This window comes from Polypterus senegalus, chromosome 3, assembly GCF_016835505.1.
Source record: "Polypterus senegalus isolate Bchr_013 chromosome 3, ASM1683550v1, whole genome shotgun sequence".
Classification (NCBI taxonomy): domain Eukaryota; kingdom Metazoa; phylum Chordata; class Cladistia; order Polypteriformes; family Polypteridae; genus Polypterus; species Polypterus senegalus.
The window spans coordinates 31536162-31549140 of NC_053156.1; the positions used below are offsets into that span (position 1 = coordinate 31536162).

The 12979-nt window shown below is 38.6% G+C and overlaps 1 protein-coding gene across 1 annotated transcript in view; it reads left to right on the top strand.

Moving 5' to 3' along the window:
* The first annotated feature begins 2002 nt into the window (after positions 1-2002).
* Positions 2003-12979, top strand: part of LOC120526756 (CD209 antigen-like protein E) — a 28911-nt gene continuing 17934 nt past the window's right edge. Inside the window, exons 1-3 of the mRNA XM_039749906.1 lie at positions 2003-2012; positions 7430-7582; positions 12299-12450. Coding sequence (XP_039605840.1) covers positions 7450-7582; positions 12299-12450 — 285 coding nt within the window. The 5' untranslated portion in view covers positions 2003-2012; positions 7430-7449. The remainder of the gene's footprint in view (positions 2013-7429; positions 7583-12298; positions 12451-12979) is intronic.

Consider the following 12979-nt stretch of genomic DNA (forward strand, 5'->3'; position numbering starts at 1 on the left):
TGACTGGTCTCAAAGACTGCACCACCAGATCTTTTGTCTTGTTAATGTTGAGTTGTAGGCTGTTGTTCCTGCACCACAAGACAAAGTCCTCCACAACCTTCCTGTACTCTGACTTGTGTCCATTATTAATGCAGCCTATGATGGAGGAATCATCTGAAACCTTCTGTTGATAGCAAGTGCTTGTATTGTGTTGGAAATCTGTTGTATGGAGGGTAAACAAGGAGGAAGACAGGACAGTTCCCTAAGGTGCTCCATTATTACACACCATCATTTCTGGCACACAGTACTCGAGGCCTTACAAATGCAGTCTTTTGGTCGCATAGTCCATGATCTAGCAGATTGTGGTGGCATCAAGATTCAAAGCCTTGAGTTTTGACACTGAAAACTCTGAGTTGGTGGGCTGGTATGAAACTGTCACCTCAAAATCATTCCCCAGAAATAGAGAGGTTGTGATACTGGGGGACTCAATCATTAGGGGGACTGAGAAAGAGGTTTGTTCCAGAGACAGAGAATCTCACACAGTGTTTTGCCTTCTGGATGCACAGGTGGGACACCTCCCTGGAAAGGTAGATAAAGCACTTGAGTGGAACAAGTAGTCATTGTCCATGTTAGAACAAATGACTTACATAAGGGCAAGCTGTCAGTACAGTTCAAATTTAAAAAGCTGAGTGCTAAACTGAAGAGAAGAAATGACAAGGTATTCCTCTACCTGTGCCACAGTCCAGATACGATTGATGAGATTAGAAGGCTTAACGTGTGTCTCAAATCTTGGTGTAGGGCAGAAGGATATCGATTTCTGGTGCATTGGGACTCCTTTTGGAAAAGATGGGACCCATTTCATCGTGAGAGGTTACATTTACTGTTGAGTTGCAGGTTGTTGTCCCTGTACCACAAAACAAAGTCCTCCAAGACTTTCCTGTACTCTGAATTATTCCCATTATCATAGCAGCCTATGATGAAGGAGTTATCTGAAAATTTCTGTAGATGGCAAGTGCTGGTATTGTGCTGGAAGTCTGTTGTGTATAGGGTGATGAGGAAGAGAGACAGGACAATACACTAAGATTCTCCAGTATTACACACAACCATTTCTGAGACACAGTCCCTCAGTCTCATAAACTCTGTCTGTTGTTCATGTAGTTCATGATACAGGAGATTGTGGGGGCATCACGATTCAAAGCCTTGAGCTTTTTCCCCAGACAGTGAGGCAGAATGGTGTTAAAGGTGCTAGAAAAATAACATTAACCTGACTGGGGTGCCGGCTTTATCCAAGTGGGAGTAGGCTCAGTGGATTATGTAGATGACAGCATCCACCCCACCTATATGTTCCTGATAGGCAAACTGTAGAGGATCCACATGTTCTGAAACCAGGGGTCATAACTGTTTTAGGACCAGTCTCTCAAAGGTGTTCATGATGTAAGAAGTAAGAGAAACTGGTCTGAAGTCCTTGGGATCACTAGAATGTCCTTTCTTTGGCACTGGAATCACACAAGATGTTTTCCATAGCTGGAGAACCTTCTGCAAATCCAGGGAAAGGGAGAGCAGTTGCTAAAGTACCCCGCAAAGCTGGTTGATCCATGTTTTTGGCCCCCTGGGGATGATTCCATCTGGCCCTAAAGCCTTGTTTATGCAGAGTTTTTCCAGCTCTCTTCTCACTTGATCAACAAAGACACATATGTCAAGGAGTGGAGGGGGGCTGGAGACCACAGGTGTGATATCACTGTAGGGGAAGGTCATGCAGGGCGCAGATAGCAGTTGGGATTCTGGAAATCTTTTCATGTTGCAAACAAATGAATGAAACACATGACATGGACTGTAAAGAAGAATATATCCATTTTATTTTTCATTTTTACGCATTTTATTTATTATTGTTTATCTAATCTAGTCTAACCTAATGCAATCTGTTTCTGCAGGCTGCTGGGGTTTGTCTGCCCGCTCTTGCTGTTGGGTGGTGGCGTTTCTTACAGTGTTGCTGGTCCTAATTCTGATTGCCTTTGTAATTTTCTTTATTCACAGTAAGTACCAGAATTAACCTTTTTATGTTTTAAAAATTGCATTCGGTGGCTGCTGAGAATGTTGATTCAATTTTTTCATTCTCCCAAAAGTTCAGAATCATTGAATGAATCTCCCAATAAGTATACAAATAGTTTTTAACTTTATCACAATAAATAAATTAGTCTCTTAAAATAACCTGTAATTCGAATTATAAATGATCCTTAAATATGGGTTTAAAAGTCCTCAAGGGGTTATAGCAGTCAGGAGACCTTTGCCTTTCCCGAGGTTTCTTACATTTTTCCCTACAAGGTTTTTATTGGGAGTTTTTCCTTGTCTTCTCAGAGAGTCAAGGCTGGGGGGCTGTCAAAAGGCAGGGCCTGTTAAAGCCCATTGCGGCACTTCCTGTGTGATTTTGGGCTATACAAAAATAAACTGTATTGTAAATCAACATGGGCCCAGTAAGGTCAGAATCAGTCTGATCAATCTTCAGAGATTCTCTTAGATTGATTCTTTTACCTTCAATGTTTTTTCATAGATTTTCTTTCTTTTATTTCCTCAATTACTGACTCTTTATTTAGGAGGTAAGGAGGCACAGCATGTATTATTGCTGCCTAGGAGTGCTTAGATATGTGGTTGTTTGTACCTTGTCATCAATTGGCTGTAATTTACAACTCAACCTAACTCAGTTACTGTAAGCTAAGACATAGGAGTTGTGATTACAGTGTCAACCTCAAACACAAGCAGTGAAGGACTGAAAAACAACATTCCGAATGTTAAAGGTGAGTTCCTTATTATTGTGAGATACCATCGTTGTTTGCTCAATTGCAATAAGGGCCGAGTATTACTTCTGAGTAAAAGATTAGAAAAATACAGTGTTTGCTCCTAAAAGCTTTGTAGTACTTTTTATAGCTTTTTGAAATTTGAAAGGAGTTTATTTGAAATGTTCAGAACTGTGAGGGTGTCTGAAAAGGGATGTGTGTTTGTACTTTGCAAGATGCATGGGGTACAGGGTGACACAGACAGGGTGCATTGCCAGTATCAGTAGATTGTTAGTAAATAATCAGTGTTGCAGCAACAGGGGAAGTGGATTTCACTAGTGAGAAGGAACAAAGTGAAAAAAGGATTACTAGATAAAGAAATACACTGTGCTGTAATGATGAAGCATACTGAGTGAGGGAGGTGAGTGAATGCATAAGAGTACATTCAAAAGCACGGGGACAGTTATTTACTGTACGTTTAGTGCTAAGCTTGAACATAGTTTGGCATGTTACAAAGGTCTGTTACATCGTTTTTCTTTTACTTAAAATTTCTTTCTTTGAACCTTTATGTTATCCTTTTTAAGTTCTGAAATTTTCTGAATTTAGTTTTAATTTTTTGTAATTATATTCTGATTTAAGACTTTTAGTTTTATCATTAAATTTTTTGTTTGACGTGACACTATCTTGATATCAGTTTGTTTCTGCGTTAAAATATAGTTTTCAGTCAGATAATATGTACAGAAACCATCAGAGTTTTTAGTTATACAGTACTATTGTCTTATAATGGGGTGAGTAGGGCTCACTAGATTTCACATGAGTTGGCCTATTATCACCCATACAGAGCTTAACACACACACAAAACCCTACAAATAAATGCAGTTAGGCACTGATTTTGAGTGACGGCTGCACAGCTTATCACTGGCTTTGGTTTGAGCAGACCAACCAGGTGTCCCCGGGATTCTGGAGGCTGATGTACATACTTATAGCCACTTAGTGAGTCATGTTATTTTTTTTCCAATTCTACTCACTATTAGAGGCCTTAGCCTGTGTACCCTGTGAGGAAGAAAGTGGCAAACCACCCACATGAGTTGCCTCTGACACTCAACATGTTCAGACAAAGTACAAAAGTTTTAATGTAAAACAGTAGTTATAAAACAGAACAATGGCAGCAAAAGTTACATGAGTAATAGCAAAGTGTGGATATAAAGTCTCAATAAAAATGCCTCATTGTCTCAAAATCCAAAATCTTCTCATTAGTTTGATTAAAAATTATTATGAAGGCTGAAGAGAGATGTCCAAAGATAACATGAGAGTGAAAGAATGCTTATCTGATGGTACCAAGTCATAAACCAGAAGTCATGATAATATATGGAAATTATTTTCGATGCCCAGGTGGATGGCCTGTCTCTTTCTCCCTCATCCATCATTTATGCCAAATCTCCCGGTGATGTTACTCCTAGATAACTGGCTAGCTGTGTTGATGATGGAAGTTTGGCCTAAAAGCTTTATTCATATAAGTATGTGCTGTTAGAAACTCATATAATTGATTTCCTGGATGCAAAGTCGATCAAATGAATACAGCACTGATGTGGACAGAACCGAGTCCAAAACAGAACTGAGGGAATAGGGAAAAGGTGGAGGCTTTTAAAGGGGAAGACAGAAAATTAAGTCAAAGGGGTCGGACTCATGAAGGTCTTCAGCCATAGATTCGAGCCCGAATGTGACATCACAGGGGCCAGAGCCGTCAAGGTCTCCTTCCATAGGCTTGGTCCCGGAAATGACATCAAGAGGGCCAGGTGGGATCTCCTGTGAATGGCCTACAGGAAAGGGAGAAAAATAGTCAGTGAACTCTGCCACATCCTGGTATGACTCGGAATTGCCCTTACTCAAGCCCTTTAGCTGCCTCCCATGCACATGTGTGTGACAGTGCAAAACATGTTATCTTATTGATAACTTGAATGTGCAGTAAACAGAAAAGAGACATGCATGAAATCAATATTTGGTGTGAACACCATTTGTCAAGTCAAGTGGCTTTATTGCCATCCCATCCATGCACCAAACTGAAATAAACAGTGGCACAAAACGTTTACAACAAGAAATGCAAGACAATAAAGAACTATACTATACTATAAATAGATAAATAAAAGGTAAGTGAATAAACAGTAATAATTTGAAATCAACAGTAATGAATAAATAGTAACAACAACTAATAATAAAAAAAACAGCAGTAGTAACAAGTGTACTGTGTATAAATAAGCTATTAGGAGCAGATCTGAGGAAAGGAGGGCAGCACAGAGTTCATAGTCTGGACAGCTAAGGGGTAGAAGTTGTTGTAGTACCTGGTAGAACTTGTTCAGTTGCTACAGTATCATCTGTGAGAAGGAAATGGGACAAAGAGATTAACGGAGGGGTAGGAATAGTCCATCAAAATGCCATAGGCTTTGCAGATTCAATGATTTTAAAAGATGTCTGTAATGGAGGGAAGACAGGTCCCAGTATTTTTTTTCTGCTATATCTGTGTAGGACCTTACACTGCAGTATCCATACCAGATGGTGATGCAGCTTGATGGTACTCCTGTAGAATCTGGTGAGAATGGGTGAAGGTATACTTGTCTCATTCAGCCATAGAAAGAAGGGAAGACTCTGCTGTGCCTTCTTGGCTATGTAGGGGGTGTTAGTCGACCAAGTAAGTTTAACTGCTTTTGACTGGTTAAGCAATGCTCTGTATGCATGGAGTAGCATCATGAAAACATGATCAGAAAAACAAATGCGGGTGAGGTGTATCTTTGTAAGCATAGCAAGGGGTTTCCCTTCCCTTAGGTCCAGGGCCATGCCCTTTCTAAAGGTCCTCATGTATTCAGTTGTTTCATGCCATTTGGAGAACTTACCACAATTTCACTTTAGATTTTCCCTTTCTTATTTGCTTCTGTCTCTGCAAGTCATTCCAACCTGGCTTGATAAATTTCAGATCAGAGCTTTGTGGAGGCCATACCATGTGGTGCAGAACTCCCTGTTCCTCTTTTCACTGCACTGTTGAATGAAGGTGGGTCCAACTAGATGCCTTCATGATTGTATTGCATAATGGATATTAATCTTTCTGTATTTCTTATCAGTGAATGACCGTTCATTTTTGCAGAAATGCACACACAAACCTGCCAAGAATCTCCAATGTAGTTAAATATTACCTGCAGACATCCATATACCATTCTTTAGTTCTTTGGTGGACAAACTGAAATCTGTCACAGTCAAAAATCTCAAATTTTGAATCATAAGTCTAGGACACCTGCTGAGATTTTTTGTGGTTTTATGTATGACTCATTTGGCTTTATTTCCACCTCAGGGAAATGGCTTTTTGGTTGCAGCCCATCCTTGTAGACCACATGTGATAAGACTTTTCTGGACCATAAATAGGTGTACCAGTGGTTTCTGCCAGTTATGAGCTGATAGACTTATTGAATACCATCCAGTTTCAAAGGGAAGTAAGTTTGTTTGCAGTGCTCAGTTTCAGGTCCTTAACTTGGCCATTTTGTTTGAGCTTCTGCAGAAGAGCTTGGACATCACGATGAAAACACTTGTCTGTTACAAAATTTCAGTCTGGAAGAGACCTTCATGGTTCAAGATGGCCACCTTGTGTCTCATCAGTATGCTCATTTTTGCTATGATGTATTGTTTGAAGGTGACTCTGCCACATCTACCACAACATCGCCTTTTTTAATATAGTTGTCACTTACCCAGTTTTTACACTCAGCAAAGCTGTTTCTCCTTCAGTTCAAACTACACATCATGTCATTGATCATTATCATTTGTTTGTTATACAGTGTTGGTAACATGAGAGCATACAGTATGAGCTCACATCTCCCAGGGTGCTGTAGCTGCAGTCTGTCCTTTATTGGCTAGAAATGCTTTTTTTTTTCCACTCGCAAGATAGAGTAGATAGCTGTGAGATAAACAAAGTGCATTCACGGGGTGTATCATTCCACAAAGCTTCTGTAACACTTGTGTCAGTGGACCTCTCCTGGGGCCCATCTGACAGATGTACTACCACCCTGAGTCAAGAGGAGCCATGACACTAACCTTCTCCTCTTTTGTAACCTCCGCAGCACAGAGAAAACACCTAGTGAGGGCAACTGATTCTGCCACTTTCACTCCCCTGCCTATATATTCTGCAGTTACAAGAAGGAGGCAGTCAATTTTGAACTGATTGCACTGGAGGTCAGAGCTCAGAAACTGCTCATGGAGAAAAACTGACTCCACCCCTTGCAGCTCCTCCACTAAAAAAGTGAAATGCTCACAGCAAGGCATGGCTCACTCAGGAAACAGTAGACCAATGACTGGAGTTCCTACCTGAACTTGAAGCACCCTAGAAAAGACTGAAGAAGCATATTGTTCAATTTTTAGTTAATCTGATTTTCTGTTTTGCTTTTTGGGACACACCATCAAGCACCTGTTTCTGTTTAAAGACTGAGTAAATATTAAAATGGCCATCCCGGTTGGTGCCCTAACACTTACTTTGTGACCAGTGTGTTCCCTCGATTGACAATATCTATCTATCTATCTATCTATCTATCTATCTATCTATCTATCTATCTATCTATCTATCTATCTATCTATCTATCTATCTATCTATGATGATAATGATGATGATGATGATGACAAGGATACATTTCCCTCTTTACCAGGTGTAAATGAATTGCAGGATATGAAAAAATCATATATCAGCTTATCACAAAAGCATTCTTTCACAGAAAAGGAACTCGACCAGCTAAAGAAAAACTTCACCTATTTATCATCAAGCTACATGACCCTTCAAGTTAATTACAGCAGACTTTTAGGTAAGTATATTATTATTAGCTTTTTAAAATGTAAAAATATTTAAAGAAAATAAATGCTAAATATATTACTAGCATTGGACAATCTGAAATGAAACCTATTATATTTACTTATTATTATAAATGATGTTGTATAATGCCTTACTCACGGAAATCATGACGAATTGAGTTCCCCAATTTTAGTAATTTTATTTTTAGATTTATTGGATTATATTTTAATGATGTTCACAGAACTTTTTACTGAATGAAAGCAACATAATGAAGCTTTCATTGTTAAATAGATGTCCACCCATTTAAGGCAAGGCAGGAGTTCAGAGTAGAATCTGAGCTGGAAAATACCAAGAGTTACAGGAACATATTTAGTAACCTGAATATGATGTTTTTATACACAATGCACTGGCAAGATACAATGCAGTTTATTATGGGTTTAGTCTGGACGCTTCACAATAACCACATGATGGTCAGGTATTTCTGCATCATCAAACAAGAAAGCAGCTTCTGTCACTTCTGTCCTTGGGTTCCTCTTGTTCTCGACTAAATAACGTAATGTCAGGTTGGAAGATATAAACATAATAAAATAAAGAAATACTGCGTAAGTGTCGCTGTTTTATATGCGGGAGTTGCTCATTTGCAAAGAGTTAGTGTTAACTACTGACATCCGATTGTCATTATTAAAATAAATCATGGAAAAATGTGAGTATGGCTATAAGTTTTTAAATATTTCCACAGAAAAAGAAAAATGTTCGTCCTTCACTTATGTGCCCAACTGATTAAAATACTGTATGTTATTTTGCTTTTGAGAAATCAATTCTAAAACAGTTTTATGCAAAGCATTAGTGTGACCTCCAGAACTTTTTTTTTTTATCTGAAAATTTATGCTAACATTTTAATAGAAAATGCATGCTAACAAACAGCGATGTACCAGGAAGATGTATTTTCACATAGAATCAACCTTTTGATATCTTATTGTTAGGCAACCAGTAACGGTGCACTGCACTTTAACGTGCAGTGAATACACTTGACTTGAGCATTCATAGTTTTCATCTTCTTTCTTTGTATGTTTAGCACTCGTTTGCTCAGAGGTTGATGCGCTTGCTGCTTCCTGAGTAGCTCTTCTTTTCTCCACCCTAGCGGCCCACTGCTTCTCTTCTTCTGTTGGCATCTTGTCACATTAAAACTGATTAAGTTAGTTTTTGTGTTGCAATTACTTAGTACGTTTTTCTTAATTTTTCATGTACGCTGGCACTTAAGTCTTCAATCTGCCTCAAGAATGATTTAAGATATGAAGAAGTGACCGCAAAGGTTTTAGGAAATGAGAACGGTGCACGTATGCGTGCGCCACATGGCCGCCCTGCAGCGCGCTGCCGAGAGTTGATTCTGCAATAAAATAAATAAAAATAAAAAGAGTAATAAAAATCATCACCCTGAAAGCAGATACTAGGCGTCACGTAGTATATTTGTACCAAATTTCAGGTCAATAGGTGAAACGGTTTGCGAGCTACAGGTGATTTAAAATCCTGGACAGACAAACAAACAGCTATGGTAGCGTATTATATAAGAAGATAGTGTTGATCAGTGTTCTTAACAGCAAATTTGCTGTGTTTGTGTTTGACTGTGTAAGTCCATTTTTTTACTGATAATTTGTTTTAAAGAACTTTTTCCTCAGGGCCTCATAATGCTTTGCAAAGCCAGCACGCGATCACCAAGAGCTGTAACAGCCAACATTCGACAATACTAATTATTTGCATTACAGGCTATATAGAAAATGAAATAATGCAAGTTCTCAAAATTTTATTTTTATGAAACATATATAGCATAAATAATCTCTGCTTGTTGCCAAATGTGTAGGTCAATCTTTGAGATCCACATCAGTATAAGAGAAGGAGGCTCGTGCTGTATGCATACATAATTAGCAATGTGGAGATAAAAAACAAACCCTGAAGGCAACTGATGGCACCCACCCCTAAACATAGGAGACTCTATGAAATAATAATAATAAAAAAAGATTTATTACTATTTACAATGCATTTCTTTCTTTTTGATTGAAGAAAAAGTGCAAAGCATCAGTACAGACAGTTTGGAGAGCCTTTAGCACAACTTAAAAAAACAGAACAAGCCAGCACCTTCAATCATTACACTTTACTTTGAATTTTCTGCCTTTAAAAGACCTACATATTTTTTTCTGACTTTTGACTACTATTCGGCATCTCCACTTTGTTTTGATGAAACGTATGATTGCACGTCTCTGATTGTGTTTTTTTCATCTTTGATTTCATGGAGGCATGGTGGTGCAGTGGTTGGCACTACTGCCACACAGCTCAGGTCACCTTTTATGCCACAATAATCAGTATAGTTGGCAGACATTTCCCTAGTCCTCAGGGCCACTTAAAAGATGATTGCACCATTATAATCAAGTCAAATGTAGTTCGGTTAGTCCTTCCCCATTGACTTCAAAGCATTTCACTGAGTTTGGTGATATTCGTGAATACTTCCATGACTTCCAGGAGTTCTGTAAAGCGGACACCGTGGACTTCGCTCATCGCTATTAGGCAATCTACTGTTTTAGGGAGTAGGACAGTAGGGATGTGTTACCAGAATGCTGAGATGGTGGGCCATTAATGGGAACAAAAAGACTCAGATGCCGCTTGGCATAGCCTTGGCAATTTTAGTACTGAAAAAATGAGTGGCAGTTCTAATGTTAATGAGATGGCATGGTATGCTGGCCTATGGTGCTGCTCACAGCTCAATCAAGCCATGATTAGTTCAGAGTGTACATGCTCTTCAATGTCCATTGGATTTTTCTTCAGGTACACCAGTTTTCCTCTCGCATCTCAAAGGCATGTATTTGTGTTCTACAATCTTTCAGAAACCATGGTTCTGATGCTGAATATCATAAAAAATATACTCTGGTGCTCCCTTTGTCTAAACTGAATTAAGCAGGTTCAACAATGGATAGTTGGATGGAGGGTGATTATTTTGGAGTTAGTGGAACTTACTGAGTTTGTTAAGGGCTTGGCTTAACCTTGTGCTGTAAGCTTAACACACACTCTGAAAGACACACGCATACACAGACCCCATCCACATAAGCACTGATTATTTGTGATCTTACACATCTTCTTACTCCTAAGGGCTCCATAAAGGGACTCGCTGGGTTGATTATGAACAATATATGGGTGCCCCTAGATATAATTTAAACCTAAAAACTACCTTGCTCCCCAGTAATAACCTATACACATAGAGGCTGATTCATTTTGATCATTGCCACTTACCAGCCAATGATGCTTGTGTTTTGACACTACTCAGAATCATATAGTTGAAGCAGAAACCTTGACAACATTTAAGAAATACAGAGATAAGATGGTGGGACAGTTTAGCTATTATCTAAGTAAACAAGCTTGGTAAGCTTAATGGTCTTCTCTCATTTGTGAAATTTCTTATGTTCCCATTGTGTGCTCCTCTGCCAGGATGTCTCCATCAGCCTGATGACCCAGTGGGAAAGAAAGTGGCAATCTCCCCACACTAAGGGTCCTATATATTCTTCAATACTTGCCTGTATGTTGTCACACATGTGCGAGTAGGAGGCAGCTAAAGGACCTGGGTAATTGTAATAAAACATCCAATCGGGGGCAGCGGAGTGTGCTTGACTGTCTTTCTCAGTTCCCTACGACATTTCACGGGAAATCCTGCAAGGTTCCAGCACCTCAGAAGACATCACTTCTGGTGTCAATCCCTTTGCTGACATCACTTCCGGCACCGGACCCTTCGCTGACGTCACTTCCTGTACAGACGACATCACTTCTTATTCCTGCCCTTTTCATGACGTCACTTCCAATACAGGCCTTTAAGGCCTCCATTTTTGCCGCTTGTGATCAGTTCTGTTTTGGACTCTGTATTATGCACATCGTGCTACTCATTTAGACTTTTGCAGCCGGGAAAAACAATATATGGGTGGCTGCCCCAAATCTTTATGATGTCTCGGACTCTTTATTGTCACAATGTACTTTATTACTTTAATCTCTCAAGATGTACAGACAAAATATAACATTTAAAGAAGTATTTATTCGGAATAGAATTATAGCAAGTTAAGTAAACTAAATAAATGATAGAAAATAGTTCATGATTGTAAAGTCTGGATGTAAAGCTATAATAAAAATGCACCCTACTTAAAGGTCAGTAAAGATTAAGAAATGCTTTATATGAAGAAATAGGAACTTTAAAGGAAACATCACTTTCCTTGGAAGAGAGTTGTCCTTGGAAATTCATTTCAGTTCAGCAGCAGAGTTCATACATGGACAGCATCTTCAATATCCATATGGAAGGTCTCTTTCTCTCTTTAACCTCAAGCGATCTGTCCTTAATATCAAAAGATGCACGTGCGGTTCAGCAACTCTTAATGTTACATAAAGATAATTGGTAAACTACTTTGATGATCTTAAAAGTGTGTGTATGATTCTTACCTTGTCAAGAACGTTTTACATTTTCTTCTGCTGTTTCCTTAGGAAAACAATTTTTCCCATCTAACATTTAAACTGTGAAGTATCTGTTCATTCTAATCTATGACTTGAATATAGGTAACAATTAAAGAAAATGTACATAAGCTTAAAAAAGAAAATGAGCAGAATACATAGACTACAGCATTGCTGAAGTCCCAAAATTATGATTGCCCACTCCATAACAGGTGCTGGTTACATTAATAAAATGTTTTCTTTCTTTTGATAGACAAAAAGTGCTTGTTTTGCCCACGAGGATGGATGATTCATAATTCATCATGTTATTATATCTCAATGGACAAAATGAATTGGGCTGCTAGTCGAGATGACTGCAAAGCTAAAGGAGGAAATCTGGCAATAATTGAGAATGAAGGAGAGCAGGTGAGATGGAATTCCCTTTTGCTAAACACTTACCAATATTATTAAAGAAAGAAAGAAAGAAAGAAAGAAAGAAAGAAAGAAAGAAAGAAAGAAAGAGGTCTCTGTTGTCACACTCATGTAAATAACAAAAGAAATATCCTTAGTGGTGTTCCTGCACAAGTTTTTGTGACTATATTTTCTAAGCTTTATTTTCACACATTTCATTTTTTACGTAGTGTTTTCTTCTAAAACTGTGGATGTTTGTATTTATTTATATGTGGAAATCCTGGCCACAAATAAAAGTTTTAATTCCACTAGTCTGCACCAAAATCCTTTCTATTTTGTAGATTTCAGTATGCTGAATTCATTTCTGACACTGGAATATCTCAACAACAAATTATTTCCACAATATACCAGATTTTAGTGAAAAACACTGTGTTGACATTTTTGCTCAAGGATCTGAGCTGTTAATTGGAAGGTCTGCTGGTTCAAATCCTTCCAGGGCCAGAAGGGATGCTATCTGTTGGGGTCCTGAGAAAGGCCCTTAGCC